Raw genomic sequence first — 19,048 nt, 5'->3', positions numbered from 1 at the left:
AGCACCTAAGAATGCCTGGCATAGAGCAGGCGCTCAAGAGATACCTGTTGAATGAGACAGCAGAGGAACCACCAAAGAATGAATAAGCTTTATAGAAAATCTTAGTCTGTGATGGGATAGAGTGTTGGTGGAGCAAAAAATATGATAACGTCTTCACTGGCTTATCTCAGAACATTGTTATCCTTTCCTCATATTGGTGGCTGTCCAGATATTGACAAAATTTTTACCTTTTCTAGAATCAGAATTCACACATGATTTCATCAGATTAAACACAGCCCAAAATAAATAGGATATGTGGTCAAACCTAGCGTTCAGTGGAAAATCAAATGAAGAATAGCTTAAAAGTAAGGCCACAGGTCCCGTAAATTGTCTTTAGAATGTTCTTGGGATATATAAATGCATTGTCTTTATCGCTGTTGGATTACAAAGCAGAACACGGACATGATTATTGTTTTCTATAAGAGTGGTTATTTTTGTTTTGGCTTATTGTTTGTGTGATTGTGTCTTAAAATAGTACGAAGGAGGGAAGCTTTTGTTCCTCACTTCTCTTTGCGAAAGTGTAAGGTATAAGGCTTGGAGTCTGGAGATACTCTACTATGGATCAGTGTATTTTATTAACTTAGCCCAAAATGATACCAGCAGAACTATTCTTGCCCAAGTTCATACTATTTGCTAAAAAAGCAGCAAGGTTTTCTGGATACGAGGCTGTCATAGTCATGCCCACGTGTCTGCAAAAGCCAGTCTTTTCTCCTTCATGAAAAAATTATAAGCCTTTTCAATAGCCAGAAGTCAGAGCTCTGGCTCTCACATATCGTAAGCTACTTTACAACATAGCACGTAAAGAGTATCTAAATGACTACATTAAAAGGTTATTACTTCGCCAGAAGAGATTTCCAGAACTTTTGAGTAACAATAGCTAAGTCAGTTATCGAGCGCAATGCCTTTGGTACCATCACTCGGCTTCAGAGATGAGCCGTTCAGATTTAAAGAAATCCCTGCCCAAGACTACGAACTAGTAAGAGGCAAACCTTCTGACTCCCAAATCAAGGAGTTTTCCATAATGCTGTCTACGTGATTTTATATTCTTTGTTAACAGTATAAGTTCACTGGCCTGCCTTCTCCTTTTATTTCCTCCCCATGGTTTTTAAAAGCATGATTAGTCTTTTCAAAATGACCTCTATACGGTCATTTGGGGTTTTGTGTTAAAGAATCATAGTCAATAACTGTTATCGAAACGTACAGCAAAAAAATGAAAACAAAGATTATTACACCCTGACTCCCATTTAGACAAAAGTCACGTGGACAGTGTATTTGGTTTATGTGGGCATATCCCTAAATGATTTCTTGAATATCAATACAGTTGTTTTCAGGGGTGAAAGCCCCCCACTCAATGCTGATTAGCCTCAGTCATTTCTAGAATTTTCCCATGTGCTATGTAGACATTATATAAACTTCAGTGATAATCTCGAGAGCGAGAGTTTTAAGGTTTATGATTCATAAAATTCTCTGAATGTTGGCTCAGTATACATAAAATTTCAAATGTATTATTTACATTATCTGTATTTATAAATTTATCTTCCAGGCTGTTCCTTACTCCAGAGAATTTAAGCAGAAATATGACTACTTTAGGAAGAAATTAAAGAAACCTGTGAGTAACAACATGTCTTCCAAAAATGCTGTTTTAGTCATTTGTAAGTTACCAAAGTTACTTCAGTGAGAACGACTTGTGTGTTACCTTTATGTGTTTACTAAAAATATCACCTTCCTTTCTCCATTGCATTTTGATCCACCTGGATCTTCAATCTGAATTTTCTTTTTAAGAGAAATGGTAAGTGAAGACTAACTTAGTATTACATATCAAATCACCTGAATGGTCATTTCTTATGTAATACGTGAAAAGATAGAGATGATTGTCATGGATATAAAATAATTCAGAACCTAATCGAAAAAACCTGGAGAAGCCTGTGTATTTGCCTATGGTCATTGGGATAAAACCTAGACCCTACTTAGAAAAATGTTCTCATCCTTCCCTTCAAATTCAAAACTATAGTTTTAATTATAACACAAATAGAATTTACCATACTAAATTGTGATGTTTGGCATGTTAAGACCAAGTGTAATTTTCAGACTAAAACTCTCTCTTGGGAAACCCTGTAAGATTTTTACAAAACTGGGAAACCCGACGAGGTTTGTACAGGTGGTTTTAAATTACAAAATTATATTTTCTACTGACACACCTTCCCCAGTTCTTCAACATTTTGTCTTCTGTTTTACTCTCTGACTTCACCTCTCTGGTACAGGTTTTCCCTGTTGTCTCCTCAATTTGTGTGTTCATGGGTCCTGCCCTGGCCTTCATTTCCTGGCTTCCCTCGGGAAGAAGCGGGTATTGGCCACAACTCCTATCACCACAGTGTTCCTGGGCCCCCAGCTATGGCCAAGGCACCGGGGATGCAAAGAGGCGGGAGACACAGTCTCCACCGCGGGGAGCTCCCACTTGGGGGCTCTGTTCTCCCAGCATTCCGATTCAAGTAGCTCATGGATACTAGCCTTTGAAATGACTCAGATATGCACACATAAAATTACGTAGTGTTTCTTTGTGAGGAACCTACATTTCCCCTGATAGTAGTGGAACTTTGTGGATGTTAGCCTGTCTCACCCGGGCACTTCCACCGTGGTATCTCCTGTGCGCCCCCCTTCCCCGCTGCAAATCCACTGTCGCAGCAAGGCCAGCCCTGGCCCTCGTTTTGCCAGATGCAAATCCACTGTCGTAGCAAGGCCAGCCCTGGCCCTCGTTTTGCCAGGCAGCGGTTACTCACAACTTGAGTCGAGTGCTTTTTCATTTTCGTATTTATGAACTGTGACCTTTGGGATGCTTCCCCAGAACGTGGCATGATAATCAAGGTCCCACTTCTCGTGGCAACAGAAATTAGCCCTGTAGGCATCCTGGATCATACCTACCAGCTGGAAGCCCTACCAGGGTTGAGCATGCTCTCACCTCGACCAGGTGGGGATTGTTCTACGGGTTTTGATTACCCGGACTAACCTCTCTTTTTTTTGACAGAAGCGATATCGAGAGTTGACCATATTTCAGTTGCCGGTGGGTGGAGAAGTGCCCCCACAGTTGTTCATAAAGGGGGGAGGGGATGATTGTCCTCTACTCGGCGTAGTCTCTTGTGCCTCCTGTGTTGCTGGCTCCAGTCTGACGGCTGGCTTGCTGTCTGGGTGAAGAAAATCCACAAAGGGGAGGATCGTCATTGGAAACTCTTTGTCACAGCTTGTTTATTTGAAGGCTGTTGTCATTTCTACTCTTTGTTGTTGTTTTTTCTTTTAGAAAGTAAGGTGTATATTTACTGTATGATTACCTGCTTGCTCTCTTCTTTCGTGTAGGCTGATATTCCGAATAGGTTTGAGATGAAACTTCACAGAAATAACATCTTTGAAGAGTCCTATCGGAGAATCATGTCTGTGAAAAGACCAGATGTCCTGAAAGCTAGACTGTGGATCGAATTTGAATCGGAGAAGGGTCTTGACTATGGGGGTGTGGCCAGAGAGTGGTTCTTCCTACTGTCCAAAGAGATGTTCAACCCCTACTACGGGCTTTTCGAGTACTCTGCGACGTAAGTATGCCGCGTGCACTCAGGATGTGTCCCCCCCCACCACCGCCACTGAAACAGTTTTATTCGCAGTGAATTGAAACTTAATGGAAGAATATGTGGCTCAGTCATTCCAGATGAATTAACACCCGTTGATTTCAGTCCCTGCCCCCGCCCCCTGTAAGTCTAGAACAGGTTCTGACTCTACGTGGCGAAGTAATGTACTCTGTGAACACCTAAAAATGAGTTTTCTCTTGTCATTTGGATTCATGTCATTGAAATTGAAAATGTGCTGGGTACTTACGGTAAAGAGCAAGAGGCAATTTTCATGTGTAACGTTATGTTGATTCAGGAGAATCTGTCATTGTCAGTTTTCAGAAACTCATCATCATGTTACGAACAAGAACGGTTTCTGAAGGTACAGTACTCAGAGGCAAATGATGCGAACTTTGAGGACCCGTTCTTCGGGATCCAAAGGACCATGTCCTGGCCCAATAAGGGCAGAAACAGATTCTCCCTTGCACTAGGATTTCATCCTTGTCAAACATAGAAACTGAGGCAGATGTAGTTGCTTTTTCAGGATCAAAAACACTAATGACTTACAAGGCCAGCCATTCCTTTTCCAGGCTGTGGAGTCTCCAAAGGCTGAGGCGAGATGCGAGACCCCAGTACAGTAGTTGTTGACTTTGCTGGAAGGCAGCCTGTGCTCTGAGGGACTTGAGTTCTCCCACACCGTCTACCTGGTGCTCTACTCTTGGGAGCTCTTTCGGAAGGCAGCTTCGGTGACCTCGGTTTCTGTAGCCAGGAATTTCCCATTTTGTTTCTTGTTGTTCCAAGTCCCGTGAGAAAGCCCCTACGTGACATTGATGAAACCATTGAAGTGGAGGGCGGGGTGGGGAGAGGCGAGACCCTTACCTCTCACCCACATTCCCACAGAGACCCCCAGGGAAATCTGTGGGGCCCAGTTTGAAAGCCACCGATCCTCCAGATTTTGAGACCAAGGAAGGTTGATTAGATACATGTGAGCATTTTGAGGTTTGCGTTGTTGAGAGAGCCAAATACTGCTACCAGTGCCCTCGGGGCCTTTCAGGGCACAGGGGCGGTCAGACCAAGAGTCGGTACCATTGGAAAATTTTTAATCTCCAAACCAAAGCCTCTCAAAGGGATTAATTCTCTCCCTCACAGAGACAAGCCACCGAACTCCTGCCATTGGCAATCCACGTGCAGCCCCTCTGTTATATGGTGTTTCTCATCCTCCCAAGATATTTGGCTGACCCGTATGAAGTTGACGTTTTTGTACAGCAAAAATGGCCAAATATCAACAGTTTCTAATGGTGTAAGTTAGGGCACGTGCCCCTCCTCTTGTAGACCTTAATCGGTCACAAAGGGGCTAACTAAACACGTTCTAGCTTATGCCTTTTCCCGTTGGGTAGAGAACGTTTGCAAGTGTCTTGGGGACGTGTGATGACGGATGGCAGAGGAGAATTCAGATTCTTGGATTTCCTCTTTTAAAAGTATGATGGCACTTTTCTTCTCTCTCCCTCCCCAAAGGGACAACTACACACTTCAGATCAATCCCAACTCAGGCCTCTGTAATGAAGACCATTTGTCTTACTTCACTTTTATCGGAAGAGTTGCTGGTCTGGCAGTGTTTCACGGGAAACTTTTAGATGGTAAGTTACTGAAATGTCACGAAGTAACCAAAACAGGATAGGGCTGTTTGCGGCCCCTTATTTAGGCTTTGGATCTTTCACATCACGATCTTAAGCAAATGTTTCACTGACCCTCTGTAATTCAATAAATTGTTTTTATGGTTTGCCCATAAAAGACATGCTTTTCCCTGGTGTCAGGCTAATTTGAGCACTGAAGACATAGTATCTATACAGTTAAAACAAAAATTTTTTAAACTTACAGTGTGAAGCCCAAAACATTCTGTATTTGGACATTTTCTCTTTTCCAGAACAACTGTTTTGTGGTTTTTTGTTTTTTGTTTTTAGCAAGAGGTAGATTTGGTGACAGATGGAAAAGCTAATTGAACAGTTAATTAAAATGATCTAATCCATCCAGCATCCTGCTATTGTTCCATTTGTCCCCAAATTATTATTTTTGAATGTGAAGAGATTGTAAATAATTTCAAAGCAATGCCATAACTCGGCAAAGACCTTGACCCTGGGATCACTACTGAAACAGATGGTACAGAATAATCTCATTATTATTTAGAGCATGTAAGTCATGGAAGAAACTCAACGTACCGTCAAAGTTAGAAGTCCGGCTCCCTCCCTGGCTGGGTCTGTAGGCTTATAGTAGAGGCTTCTTTCGCATTTGGTCACCTCAAAAGTGCCTGTAAGGGGGCATTACAGAAATCTTCGGTGAAGAAAGAGAGTCAGAAATATTTCTGAGCAATTTGGGTGTGAAACAGTTGAGGACAGAAGGCAGAGAGTAAGATTTGAGGTTGTTGTAATTGCGGTAGAAAAGGAGATTCTCTACCAAAGAATTGTGTTAATTATGTTTATGGAACCTTAGACCTTCCGGTAAATAATTGATGTCCCCTCAGAACTTTTTCCTTTAATATATTTTTGCTGGTAATTGCTAGATGGTTTTGATCCTCTCGCTGCAGATCTTATTTTTGGTTGGGAAAAGAGAGTTTTTTTTCTGATTGGAAGGAAACTGCAGTCATTATTTATGTATATGCAAAATATATGAACATATATATGGTATGCATAAATATATTTTCATTTGCAACCTTGGAGTCATGCTATAGATTATTTCCCCCTTCTGAGAGGTCAGTTGAGTTACCTTCTGCCAAGTGAGAAGACATGCTTGGTTGCTGCAGGGAAATATAGAAAGTGGAAGATACCAGCCTGACCTCAGTGAACTTCTACTCTGTGTGTGTTTTGGGGGTGGGGGGACCAGAAGAGTCAAGGCACTAGCAGACAGAACGGCGAGCAGTCCAAGGAGAAGGTGGCCTGGCTTGGAGGGTCAGGGAGTGTTTACCAGGCTGTGCCCACACAGCCTCGATGGTGGCGTAGGATTTAAGTGTGTAGAAGCTAGGATCGCTTTGGAGCCAAGGCTCAGTGGAGGGAGTAGCGGGAACAAGTCAGGGAGTGGAGGAGACTGCGGCTAAAGGGACAACCTACTACTTCAGGAATTAAGAGCCAGAGCGCGCACGGGGTGGGGGTGGGGGTGGAGGGGTGATGCTCAGAACGTCAGTGCCCCTGTGGGCAGAGCATGTGCACCCTGCAGGTCAGCCCACGACACCCTTGTGCGGGTTTCCAGCAGGAGTCGGAACCTGCAGCAGAGGCCGGTGGCAGATCAGATGGGCCAGCAGGTCGGGGTGGAGGGGGAGAAGGGGGGCCCCGCGTGAGCTAGTCGGTGATGCCGTCTTGCCCTTGGGCAAGGCGAGTTGGGGTCCCTGTGGGACACACGAGTGGTGGTGGAGCCTTGCTGCCATCACCTTAGACCTTCATCCCCCGTCCCCTGGAAGATTGCACAGCCTCTGAGTGGTCCCCTTCTTTTCCGCTTGCCCCCTTCCCGGTTTTCTCCCGATTACTGCCAAAGCAGTTGAAGATGAAATCTTCGGCTGGCTTTTTCCTGGCCGCTGGGTCCACCCAGGCAGCAGCCTGACTCTCCAGCACCCCCTGCCGGCTGTGCTTGCCATTCCCTTCTCGGGCCTGCCCTCCCCAGGATGCCCTGCGCCAGCCCAGGCGCACCCCTGGCTAGTCTCAGTCCCGGCCCCGCCCCTTCCGGTGCTCTGTGGTCCTCCCGTTCCTGTGCCTTGTTTGCTCTGCAGGCTCCTGCTTGGCCTTGAGGAAGCCCTTCTCCTCTCCCGGGAGCCTTTTGACCCCTCCCTGCTGTACCATCTCTACTGGTGTAGCTGCCCCCCTTCCTGAGCCCCGCCTCCCCCCAGGCCAGGCCCCGCCTCTCATTCAACCTGAGGGCAAGTTTAATTTGGACTTCACGCTCTGATGCACAGCAGTATCAAAGCTTTGGAGCTAACCCACGGTTTTCCACCACATTGTAGGTTTCTTCATTAGACCATTTTACAAAATGATGCTGGGAAAGCAGATAACCCTGAATGACATGGAATCTGTGGTGAGTAAATACAGATCACTCCCAGGGGCCACCGTGCCTTCGAGAACTGTAGCTGGGACCATGTTGCAGTAGCAGGGATGTTTTGTGGGTGTTGCCATTCAGTGGAAACGGGGAGCGTTCTTGACTTATTCAGGAAGTTCATTGATCTCCCTAATTTTTCTGATAAGTAAACTCTTGTTCACATTTCCTGTAACCGTGGTGCTTGAGGTGGGTAGACCCATGTCTCAGCTCCCTCACTCACCCGGAACTGGTTTGACCGAATTAAATCCCAAGGTCGTCGGGGGGCCTCACTGCAGCTCTTGCTTTCCATCGAAAATTGCTACTGTGGATGTTTAGAGATTCATCCGCTGTCCCTTTGTTTTCTGGTCTCAAAAAATGGCAAGGGGATGGGGCAAAAAGTAGATGAAGGGAAAAACATTTACTGTCACCCCCGATGTGGAAGTGACCGACGGAGGAGAGGGGAGGAAGCCACTTAGACAATGATGGGACAAGGCACTATATCTAGGCCGACCATTTTAGGGTTTGAAAGGCTTTTCTGCAAAAACAAAAGTGACACCCTTCTCCTAACATACCTTTTGCTTCTGTTTACCCGCACCTGCACCCCCAGCTCCGAGGGTGTGGGAGTTTGCCAGGGTGTGGCACACCCACGGGGGCCATGAGGAGGCTCTGTCCGTTTGGGACATTTGCAGCTCTGCCCTCACGTTCTGTCACTGGATCAGAAAGCATCTGCAAGCCCTTGGCCTTGCTGTGGGGGGTGGTGACCGTGTCTCTTCCATAGCTAGGCGTACGAGCCACGTTCTTCTTACCTACCAGCGGGAGTTGCTGTTCTCATCAGTCTCTGGGTGAACGGAGAGGCTGATCCGGCCGTGCACTTACACCCCCTCAGCTGGTTTTTCCGTGGGCAAGTTGCTAGACCTATCCGCCACATTTCTTTTCAGCTTTTACCTTAACTTGTGCACTGTGCTTTTATTATGGTATGATGTGGAGGCAAGGAATGTAGAGATTTCTTTCAGAGTCTAAATTTTATCCCACTGGTTGACAGTTGGGGCACACATTCTCCGAGCCTGTCCTGTCCTTCCCCAGCAGCTCCTGGGCCTGCCCCAGAGAGAGGAATCCAAGCCCTTGGGTCTTGTGTTCTGGCTTTGACACCGGAGCAGCCTTCCTGTTTGCTTATAGGACTTGCAGAGAGCACAGCAAAAGCACAGGAATGGGTGTTGAGCCATCGGTGTTTAAGTAGAACATTCTCTGTCTTTCCTATTTTCCTCTGATGTTTTTACCCTTAAAAGATAGGAAGTATGTGATGGGTATCGAGGAGGGCACCTGTTGGGATGAGCACGGGGTGTTGTATGGAAACCAATTTGACAATAAATTTCATAATAAAAAAAAAAAAAAAGATAGGAAGTATATTGGAGCGCCTGAGTGGCTCAGTTGGTCAAGCTGCAGACTCTTGATTTCAGCTCAGGTCATGATCTCACAATTTGTGAAATAGAGCCCCACATAGGGCTCCGTGCTAACAGTGCACAGGCACAGAGCCTGCTTTTGATTCTCTCCCTCCCTCTCTCTCTGCCCCTCCCTCTCTTGCACTTCCTCTCTCTCTAAATAAATAAATGCAAAAAAAAAAAAAAAAGGTAGGAAGTATATTGCTCTCTACATGTTCAACTTTATGATCTTATTTCTGCCAACCCAGAGCAGGTTGCTTCCTCTGTGCTTTACAGAGGACAGGGTTCAACTGCAGTCCCCTGTTACTACCAAAACGTTTGTTTGTTTGTTTGTATTTTAAAATGAAGGGAAGAGGAGGTTTGGAGCAGGGCAGGAAACATGCTAGCGACTAATAGAATTCTTGAGCATTCTGAATGGATTCATGTTAGAAGGACTTAATCATTTCAAGAAGTCAAATGCATTGGTATTTGGGGAGAACTTAATTTCTCTGTCATTTCCATAGGATAGTGAATATTACAACTCTTTGAAATGGATCTTGGAAAATGATCCCACTGAACTGGACCTCATGTTCTGTATCGATGAAGAAAATTTTGGACAGGTAGGTGCTGGCATCCCCAGGAATCCCTCTTTGATTCTCAGGGTCTTGGCTTCTTCACAGAAGGGCTGTGACAGGACTCCTTCACTAGACCATTGAAGCCACCTCGGAGAGCTTCAGATATTAGTTAATTAAGCACCTCTTTATATCAGTACCTCCTTGTCCTTCCAGGAAGCTAAGTCCCAAATCCTGCCTGTTCTGTCTTCCAGCAAAGTTAGAGATTGATTCTGAGGCCTCTGGGGCCTGAAGCACACCTTCTCACCTAAAGCAAATCTGAACGTGAATGTTTGGGTCTTGGTTTTAGAATTTTAAGTACTTCAGAAAAATAGTGTGTTTACTTAGTGGTGTAAGTACATGACCAGGATAGCTGATGTCTGGGGGGCCTTGGGGTGGTCTCTCTGCCTAACGGTTCTGCCGTCGTGGTGAAATTTGTCTGCTGGGGCTCAGCAGGCTCAGGTTTTTGTAACATTCCCATCTTGCTTTGCGCCCACACGGTCATTAGGCTGAATTAATCATAAAGGTCAATATCAAAGCTACAGGTGCCTCCTTGGAACCTTCAGTTTCATCTTAAAGTTCCATAGGATGTGTTTGTCTTAAACCTGAAACATTTGATTGATTTGTCCCTGGTGATAACAGTGCTTTTAGGGAGGTTTTCTCAATAGTATTATCCGACCCTGGTAGCTGTCATTTCACAAAAGCCCAGAGATCGTAACTCATCTCTCAGACCAAATGTACATGACCCTGAAATTCATGAGACGTGGAGCCCGTCTGAAGGATGGTCAGATAGAAAATGAAATTGATTTCCCTTACTGCTCCAGAGGTTATTAAAAGTATACTCTGCTCTCAAAAAAATGCCTCTGGCTTTATACATTGCTGTGCTCAGTTTTATAGGTGAAGCTAGGAGATCAGGTCCCTGCCCTCTTGGGTTCACAGCCTTAGAGAGCAAATACAATCCTGTAATTCTTCCACTTAAAAATTCTTTGTTGACCATCTTGTGACCTTCAGTCTAAATTAAAACCTTTTTTTTTTTTAAAGCATAGCTTGTGACCCAGTGCTGCCCACCTTTAGCCTTGTCTTTTGACCCCTCTGTCTGCTCACCTTGACAACCGTTGTGTGCCTATAACCCTGTCCCCAGAGATGCTTCCGAGCCTGATCGCTGTCTGTGCGCCGCCGTCCCCCTTCCTGCGCATTCTCACCCCCCTCTCTCCTGTAACTCTTCTCAGCGGGTCCCCTGATCGTTACCCACCTACTGTGTCCTGTGAGCCGACCTCAACCTGACGTCATCTTGGTATTTCCAGTGCTCAGCATGCAGCGGAGGTCTCCTAAATGCTAACCAAGCAAATGAATGAATAGCACTAACCTAGTTTTCTTTAGTTTCTTTCTTTCTTTTCTCTTCTTTAGTTAATAATGTTATCAGTAACAGAAACTCCAAGTGTGAGAAAACAGAAGAAATTGCTATGACTTCGTTTTTTAAGCGGGACCTATTTAAGGGTCTTAACTGCCAATTTTCAAAGGGTAAACACGTGGATCATCATCCTGGAACTGTCTTCCTTTCGTTTTTAACACATGAAGGAAGGAGTAGAAATAAGGAACCCAGAAAGACTTAATCTTGTGTGTCGACAGAAAAAAAAAACTTATATCCACTTATAGAAAACCATATGACTAACTTAAATAACACAGTTCAGAAGACATTAGCTATGCCAGAGTTAGAAAGAGATGCACTGGGAAAGCTTCCTTGGTTACAGGTAAATTGGAACTGTTTCCACCTAATAAACAAAAACCAAGCACAAGACGTTTGGATTCTTAAGTAGTCTTCTAATAAACGTTCTGATTATCATTATAGTTCATATCAATTATTATTTTTTTTTTTTCTTTTCAACGTTTTCTATTTATTTTTGGGACAGAGAGAGACAGAGCATGAACGGGGGAGGGGCAGAGAGAGAGGGAGACACAGAATCGGAAACAGGCTCCAGGCTCCGAGCCATCAGCCCAGAGCCTGACGCGGGGCTCGAACTCACGGACCGCGAGATCGTGACCTGGCTGAAGTCGGACGCTTAACCGACTGCGCCACCCAGGCGCCCCTATCAATTATTCATTAAAAACAATTCTCAGACCTCCTCTGAGGTGGTCGATTCTTCTGACTTTAGGACTGCATCAGGTGGAGTAACACAGTAATGAAAACAGACTCACAAGATGAGAGGGAGAAAGATCAGGTGCCCTGTTTGTTGAACGACTGCCTTCCCCTTTCAGAGTGCTAACCTGATTAACGGGGAACTCGTGTTCCCTATTTTGCATTCTGGGAAGAAATTTAGAGGGAATTAAGCAGCCACGTACTGGTCGCATCCCTCATTTCCAGTCCCTCCCCTAGCCCTGTTCATTCCAACTCCGAGATACTTCTCAGATCCGTCTGTCCTTCCCTTCCCGTCACCCCAACACCCACGTCTAAGCTACCGTCTCGTCTCGTAGACTCCTAGCTGGGCTTTTCTCTCCAGCGTGGCCTCCTATAATGGCAGACTGGTCTTTTTGGGATGGACCAATCGTCGTGTCATTCCTCTGCCAGAAAGATAAAGATCCAGCTCTTTGTTGGCCCCATGAGGGTCCTGCGTGGCCTTGCCCCATTTTCTCTGTCTTCAGATGGCATTTTGCATCACAGAGCTGTCCCTCATGCTCTCTGGGTCTGGTCTCCTTGGACTTCTTGAGCACACCAGGTCCCTTCTCGCCTCAGGACCTTTGCTCATGGTGTTGCATCTTTTGGGAACATACAGCCTCCTACCTGCAGCTCAAACCTCCCTTCCTCAAGGGAACCGACCCTGACCCCCGGCCATAATCCTTCAGAGTATGTCCCTGTCTCCCTGTGGCACGTAGCACGGATGTCTGTGCGTTTATCTGTGTGATTCGGTGGCGGCATTGAGTGCAGCCTGGTGGCAGCACTGGGTGTACATTTTGCTCACCACTGTGTGCTCACCCGCGCAGCGTCTGGTGCTGAGCGGACGCTCCAAACAGCGACTGAACCAGCATGGGCCTCCACCAACGTGCAAGCCTCTCCCCTCTCCCGGCCCTCTGCAAAACTGGGCACCACTCGTCGCCATTTATTGGAACCCAAGAGGAAGCTCGTGCCTCCCTTGTGCCAAAACACAATACTCTCTTCAACGGCGAGAAGTTACCACCCAAGCAGAGTGCACACGCGGCGGGCCGTCCTCGGTGCCATTCGCCGTGTTTTCCTTCCACAACTGGAAACATCGGGCCGCAAAGCTGGGTGGCAGCCGTCGTTTCATGGAAAGAAACTGCAGCTGCTGTCGTTACACCCTGGCTGGCGAGAATTTGGAGCCCCTGGTTTCTGGGGCCTCCTATGAATGTTGCCACTGAACAAATTTCAGTTCTTGGGCCGTCCTCCTGTGCCAAGCAGGAAGAATAAACCATGCACTTCTGCACAAGGTGCACCCATACCCCGCAGGAGAGGTCACTTTTTCAGAGCTGCAACGAGTAGCAATTCTTCATCGCCTGCTCAGCAAATTAGCATCTGATCCAGTGGTTTTGCAGAGGCGCTGGAAGGGTGGACTCTTAACAAAGCCGTGTAGGAGGGAGGGGAGCAGAATGGGCAGCAGCCTGCAGGAAAATTCTTCGGGGCCAGACATACGTTAGGTGTACATTCTCAACTGAAGGGATAACACCCCGGAGGGGGTAAAATCTAGTTCCTAGAGAACAAGAGAGTCTCAGCCATTACAATGGTTTGTGGCCCTGCTCCCAAAAGGCCACACAGTATATACCAGAGGTATACTGTGAATCTGTTTATTAAGATTTAATGGGAAGAAAGGGGCAGGGAGGGGGTCTCAAGGGGCTCTTCAGGGGTCGAGCTTGAAAAAAGGCTGAGAAAGTAGTCAAGAGCACATTTAGTCCCTGCCCTCCTGGAGCCACCATGTCTGAACTTAGTGTGAAGTGGGGGGAGCTCCGGGAACAGAGCAGCTCAAGACGCTGGTTAGATGTGTATGGGCACAGATGGAGGCTGGCCCGAGAAATCTCCGGGCAGAGGGTCAGGCAGGTGCCACCCCCGGGGTGTGGGCTTCGCAGTCAGATGAACTTAGGCTTGACCCTGGCTCTCTCCACTTCCTGCGGAGTCCCCTGCTCGGTGAGAAAATGAAGGTGATGGCACGTGCCTCTTTGGCATAGTTTAGTGATAGCCCCTGTGGCGAGCCTAACGCTGTGCCTGGACCACAGGAAGCCAACTGCGTCTGGCCCGTGGAAGCCGGTTTAAAAAGTGGAATGGTAACGGCAGCCCCTACTACCCACTAAAGTGCTGTCTGTGAGGAGCTCAAGCAGGACGGAGATTGAACACCGAAAGCCTGGGCTCAGACACCGATTGCCAGGCTCTGGGAGCAAGACCCGAAAACCACCCTCACTGCCTCCCAGAGACACCCGCCCTCAGAATCGACCACAAGAGGCTCCTGGGTGGCTCCATCGGTTGAGCATCTGACTCTGGCTCAGGTTGTAATCTGATGGTTCATGGGTTCAAGCCCCACGTTGGGCTCTATGCTGACAGCTCAGAGCTTGGAGCCTACTTTGAATTCTGCGTGTTTATCTCTCTCTCCCCCTCTCCACCTCTCTCTCTCCTTCCTTCCCTCACCTCCCCCCAAAAAAATAAAGTAAAAAAATTAAAAAGAATTCACCATGAAACCAGACAGCTGCCCACAGATTCACTGCTTGCTTGACCTCCTTACTTAGCACAGACAGCATGATCCCTCTCTTTTTTTCCCTTTGCACAACAATTATATTCATGTATCTGATTATAAAACAGTAATTTAAGTAGTAAACCGTTACAATAACTATATATAAAAATCACCCATAGTTCCTCTCACCTGGAGAAGGTTCATGATTAAAATTTTGATGTTCTTCCAGAATTATTCTTTGTAAGCACATGCACACAAGGTTTTTTATTTTTACACAATGGAATTGTACGATGCATATATACGCTTTGAATATATCCCAGATACCTTTCCATGTCAGGAGATGTCGATGTATTCCATTAAAGTGGCTACACCGAATTCCATTTCCTAGACCGTGCATTTTTTTTACCAGGCCCCATCGCTAGGCGTGCAGGCTATTTCATTATTTTGCTACACAGGCAGCATAATGATCATAATCTTGGGAGTATGCATCTTGTACATTTGACCAGTTTTTTCCCTGTGGTATAAATTCTAAAAGTATTATGACAGGGAATGCTGTGCCCATTAAAATTGATGCCTGTTGCTAAATGATCTTCCCAAAAGGTTGAAGTAATTAGACTCCCACCAGCAGAGTGGGGAAGAACTGTTTCTCTCCAGTCAGCCCTGCTGGCTGGCTGCTCTTTTTCCTCACTACGTGTTCCTTTTGGAGGCCCCAGAGGTGTTTTTCTCCTCTTCATGCCCCGTTCTCTCTCCCTGTGGTTGATCTTCTCATTCTAGGACTCTCTGGAAACTGCAGCCCCCGGAAAAAATTCTACCTTAGTGTTGCTGAACTGTGCGTAAGACCTCTCAGTCCCAAGAACTGGGCTTGGATGTATTGACTTGCTTGGTGTGAATGTGATGGGGAGCCTCCATCACTGAAAGGGAACAGCAGTGCAGTCTTCGAGGAGGAATAAATGGAGAAAAGAAAAGCCATCGGGGGCTTATTACAAAATATAGCAGGATAAATGAATACTGTCCACAAACCTCTAGAGAGCGGTCAAAGAACTGAAAAGGTTGTCTTCTAAGAAACGTGCCCATCTCAACCACACACATAACCGTCCACCATCCTCGAGGATTGCCGTGGCACTTACGGGACAGGGGCAGACAACTGCAGGGAGAACCAGGGAGACAGGACCATGGCCGTGGAGAAGGGGAAGTGGGAAGTAAGGAAGAGCTTGAAGAAAACTTAAAACTTCAGTAACAATTAAAATCCACATCGCGGACAATAAAGAGCTGAAGTAACATGGTAGAAAATGGAGTTCAGTCATGTGATAGAGACACCAGATCCCTCCCTGAAGAAAGAGAAGTAGAAAAGAGAGGAAAATGGATGACCAATGTGCTTTGACTGAAAAAGCTATCTCATCATGACCAAGAGCAGTAATCAAGTGCATAATCCAGAGAACAAGGTCTGAGTTTCGGGGCCAGAGAGGCTCAGTCTGTCCCTGGGTGTGTGTGGCCTGGAGGTGAGGCCTCACTGATGGGGGACCTCCGCCAAAGCAGAAGATTTCATTACAGATTGCAATCTATCCCTTGTGATGGATGTGACCTGGAAACTTAACTCTGGAAAACCCTTTCCGCAGGCTTGGCTCATTCTCAGAAATAGCCAGTTATGCATGGGGGTGGGGGGGGGTGAAAGGCAGAAAGGGATCCCAGCAAAACATCAACGTAGCTGTCGTTGAATATGGGACTTGGGGGTGGTATTTTTTTTCCTCCCCCCCCCCTAAAATTTTTATAAGAGTAAGCATTTTATTTATAAAATAGTAAGTCCCCTCCTCCCTTGGTTTCTGCTAGTTAGTGCTTTATACGCCATGATGTTGAGTTAGGGCCGGCATGAAGTGCAGAAAAGGCCACGCTTGCTTCCAGCCTCTTTGCCCTTAAAATCCTGGGTGGCCCTGCGGGAGGGAGCCTGCCCAGGCAGTGGATGAGGATGTGTCTGGATGCACACAGAAGGCCAAGGCCTCTCAGAACAGCAGGGAAATCCATCCCTCAACCTTGCTTCTGAAGCTGCTTTTATTTTTTTAAGGCCCTGTGCTTTGCCTTTTTGAAAGAAACTCCATGCATCTTTTCTTATGATTATAAAATCGAATTCTCAGAAACAAAGTGCATTCGAACTTGGATCTCTGTAGTCTTGATAAGCGTACCCTGTCATTTCTGTTAAATGTAATTAATTAATTTCTTGATAAATGAATGATAGCAGATGAAAAAATGTTGCTCTTCTCCATTGTTGGTCATGTACGAGAACAATTAAAACTCATAAATAACCGCAAAATAATTCACCTTTGATGATAACATCTTTAAATGTGTAACATCTCAACAATATAAAAGCCTCATTAGATAATCTCTTGTACACAGAGCCCGTTTGCTGGGAAATGTTTCCGAATGAATTTTGCTTATCTTCTTTTATAGTAAGATGTTATTAGTGATGTGCAGAATAATTTCACGATGGTGATCGTTGTCTTATCTTTGCAATTACAGACCTATCAAGTGGATCTGAAGCCCAATGGGTCAGAAATAATGGTAACAAATGAAAACAAAAGGGAATATATTGAGTACGTATACACATATTTACAGTCTCTTCTTTTTATTAAATTGAATGGCATATTTGGTTCGTGTCCCTTGCCAAAACAGCTCATGCGTGTCGGGGACATACTTTTCAACAATATGAGTTCCTTTCTGGCTTGGGCTAATGGGAAGTCAAATTATAGGCTGGAAAGTTTGACTTGTATCATGACTTCAGTGAGCTGCCTTGTATAAAGGAGCCACAAAAGAAGAAAAAAGTAAACGGTATTGAGTAATACAGCAGACACGCCATGGGAGTACGTGGGTATGTGGTCTAAAATTGAGATTTGCAGTGATGAACCGTAGTGTCAACAGCCAGTGGGGTAAAATTAGGAACAACCAGAAATAAAATATTGCATCTCTCTCGACCTCATTTCCATAATAAAAATGTAAGAACATAGTTAAAATGGGTAGGAAAATTCATATGTGCAAACATAATGAATTGTTTCTGATAGCTATAATTTTCTTAACCTACTCTCAGCCTCAGTTGGTGGCACACCGTGTTTAGTCCTTTGGAAATCCAACTGTTAAGTCATCCTAGGGCATTTCTGCCCGTCAGAAGGCCTTTGTCTGTTGGGCACGTTACATTTCCCTCTTTGGTACATGTGTCTGCCTCTGGCACACAAGTCCGGGATCCTCCTTGCTGGCCCCAGAGCAGGGAAGAGGGTCAGTGCAGCCGACCGGTGTTTGGTTCCCGGGTCCTACTTTCTGGTTCTTGCCGGTTGCAGCCGTGGCCTGAGCCCCGTACCTGCATTCAGGACTCCATTACGTCAAGCCTGTTCCCTCCTCTCTTCTCAGCGTAATTGTCGGTCAGAGGACTTGAACTTGGAGAATTGGTCAAGAGTCTTGGCATCTTTTAGCGTCCTCTACAAAGAAAAACCTGTCCTTCCTAATTAGCAAGAAACGGAGAGTGTCGGAGCCTCTGCCTAGAGACCCTGACAGACCATGCGCTGTTAAGTAGCAGACTTCTCCCCTCACAAGCTAAAAGCTTGCTGCGCTTAATTTAAAAAAACAAACAAACAAACAAACAAAAAAACTAGAAGTAAGATACCCCGGTCCTTACCTGTTCACATTAATTGGCACACTTATTCCGAACTCGAACAGTCTCAGGCAGGGTGACACCTTGGCGGATGCCATTGTCTTCATTTGAAGGTACAGGCTTTGAATGGGTTTTTTAAAACACTGCCCTGGGGGCGCCTGGGTGGCGCAGTCGGTTAAGCGTCCGACTTCAGCCAGGTCACGATCTCGCGGTCTGTGAGTTCGAGCCCTGCGTCAGGCTCTGGGCTGATGGCTCGGAGCCTGGAGCCTGTTTCCGGTTCTGTGTCTCCCTCTCTCTCTGCCCCTCCCCCGTTCATGCTATGTCTCTCTCTGTCCCAAAAATAAATTAAAAAAAAAAAAAAAAAAACGTTGAAAAAAATAAATAAATAAATAAATAAATAAAACACTGCCCTGAAGGGGATTGGGGTCAGATGCCTGAGAGTGTGGACATTGTCATGCATGTTGTACATCATCCTTTGCAGTTCTTTTTAAGTTTCAAATTTGGTGGGAAAAGACAGGATGGTTAAAATCTCCACCTGCCCCCTGACACATGGGTTCCCCCAGTGCACGAAGGCTCTCGGGCTGATGCGTACAGCAGGTGCGGGGAAGCCTGATGTGGCCAAGCAGTGGCTGTGTAGTGGGGCTGGGCCTCGACGGCCCAGGGTTGCCAGGGTACCATCTGGTAGGGGAGAGCCTTTCCGATAAGGTCCTCGTGCTATTTCCAGGACTTGAGCCGGAGTCTAAAGTGGATTCACCTAACAGTAAATTCTGCTGTGCACTAAACATTGTCACGGAGAAGGTGGTTTCAGTGGATTTCTGTTATTTAAGGAGGTCTTATCATTAAGCCTCCAAATTTTGGTATTAAAGGGTTAGTGTAAATCATTTTGCTGGTAAGTTATGTGTCGTTGAAAACCAGTACACTGGCTAGCGCTTCCAGAATGAACTGTCTCACGAGATATGTTGTACTGAGTACTCCTTTTAAAAACATAACGTACATGTTGGGGCGCCTGGGTGACCCAGTCGGTTAAGCT

The 19,048-nt window shown here is 45.9% G+C and overlaps 1 protein-coding gene across 14 annotated transcripts in view; it reads left to right on the top strand.

Moving 5' to 3' along the window:
- The window catches only part of NEDD4L (NEDD4 like E3 ubiquitin protein ligase), a 343,799-nt gene that overhangs the window by 309,093 nt on the left and 15,658 nt on the right, over positions 1-19,048 (top strand). For all 14 annotated transcript variants that reach the window (XM_058691969.1, XM_058691970.1, XM_058691971.1 and 11 more), the window contains 6 exons: positions 1,583-1,648; positions 3,388-3,617; positions 5,145-5,266; positions 7,615-7,685; positions 9,628-9,723; positions 16,896-16,969. In XM_058691969.1, the coding sequence (XP_058547952.1) occupies positions 1,583-1,648; positions 3,388-3,617; positions 5,145-5,266; positions 7,615-7,685; positions 9,628-9,723; positions 16,896-16,969 (659 nt within the window). The remainder of the gene's footprint in view (positions 1-1,582; positions 1,649-3,387; positions 3,618-5,144; positions 5,267-7,614; positions 7,686-9,627; positions 9,724-16,895; positions 16,970-19,048) is intronic.

The sequence above is a fragment of the Neofelis nebulosa genome, chromosome 11 (assembly GCF_028018385.1).
Source record: "Neofelis nebulosa isolate mNeoNeb1 chromosome 11, mNeoNeb1.pri, whole genome shotgun sequence".
NCBI classification, from domain to species: domain Eukaryota; kingdom Metazoa; phylum Chordata; class Mammalia; order Carnivora; family Felidae; genus Neofelis; species Neofelis nebulosa.
Note: the sequence above shows the minus strand (reverse complement) of the source record. Positions and strands in the feature narration are given on the sequence as shown.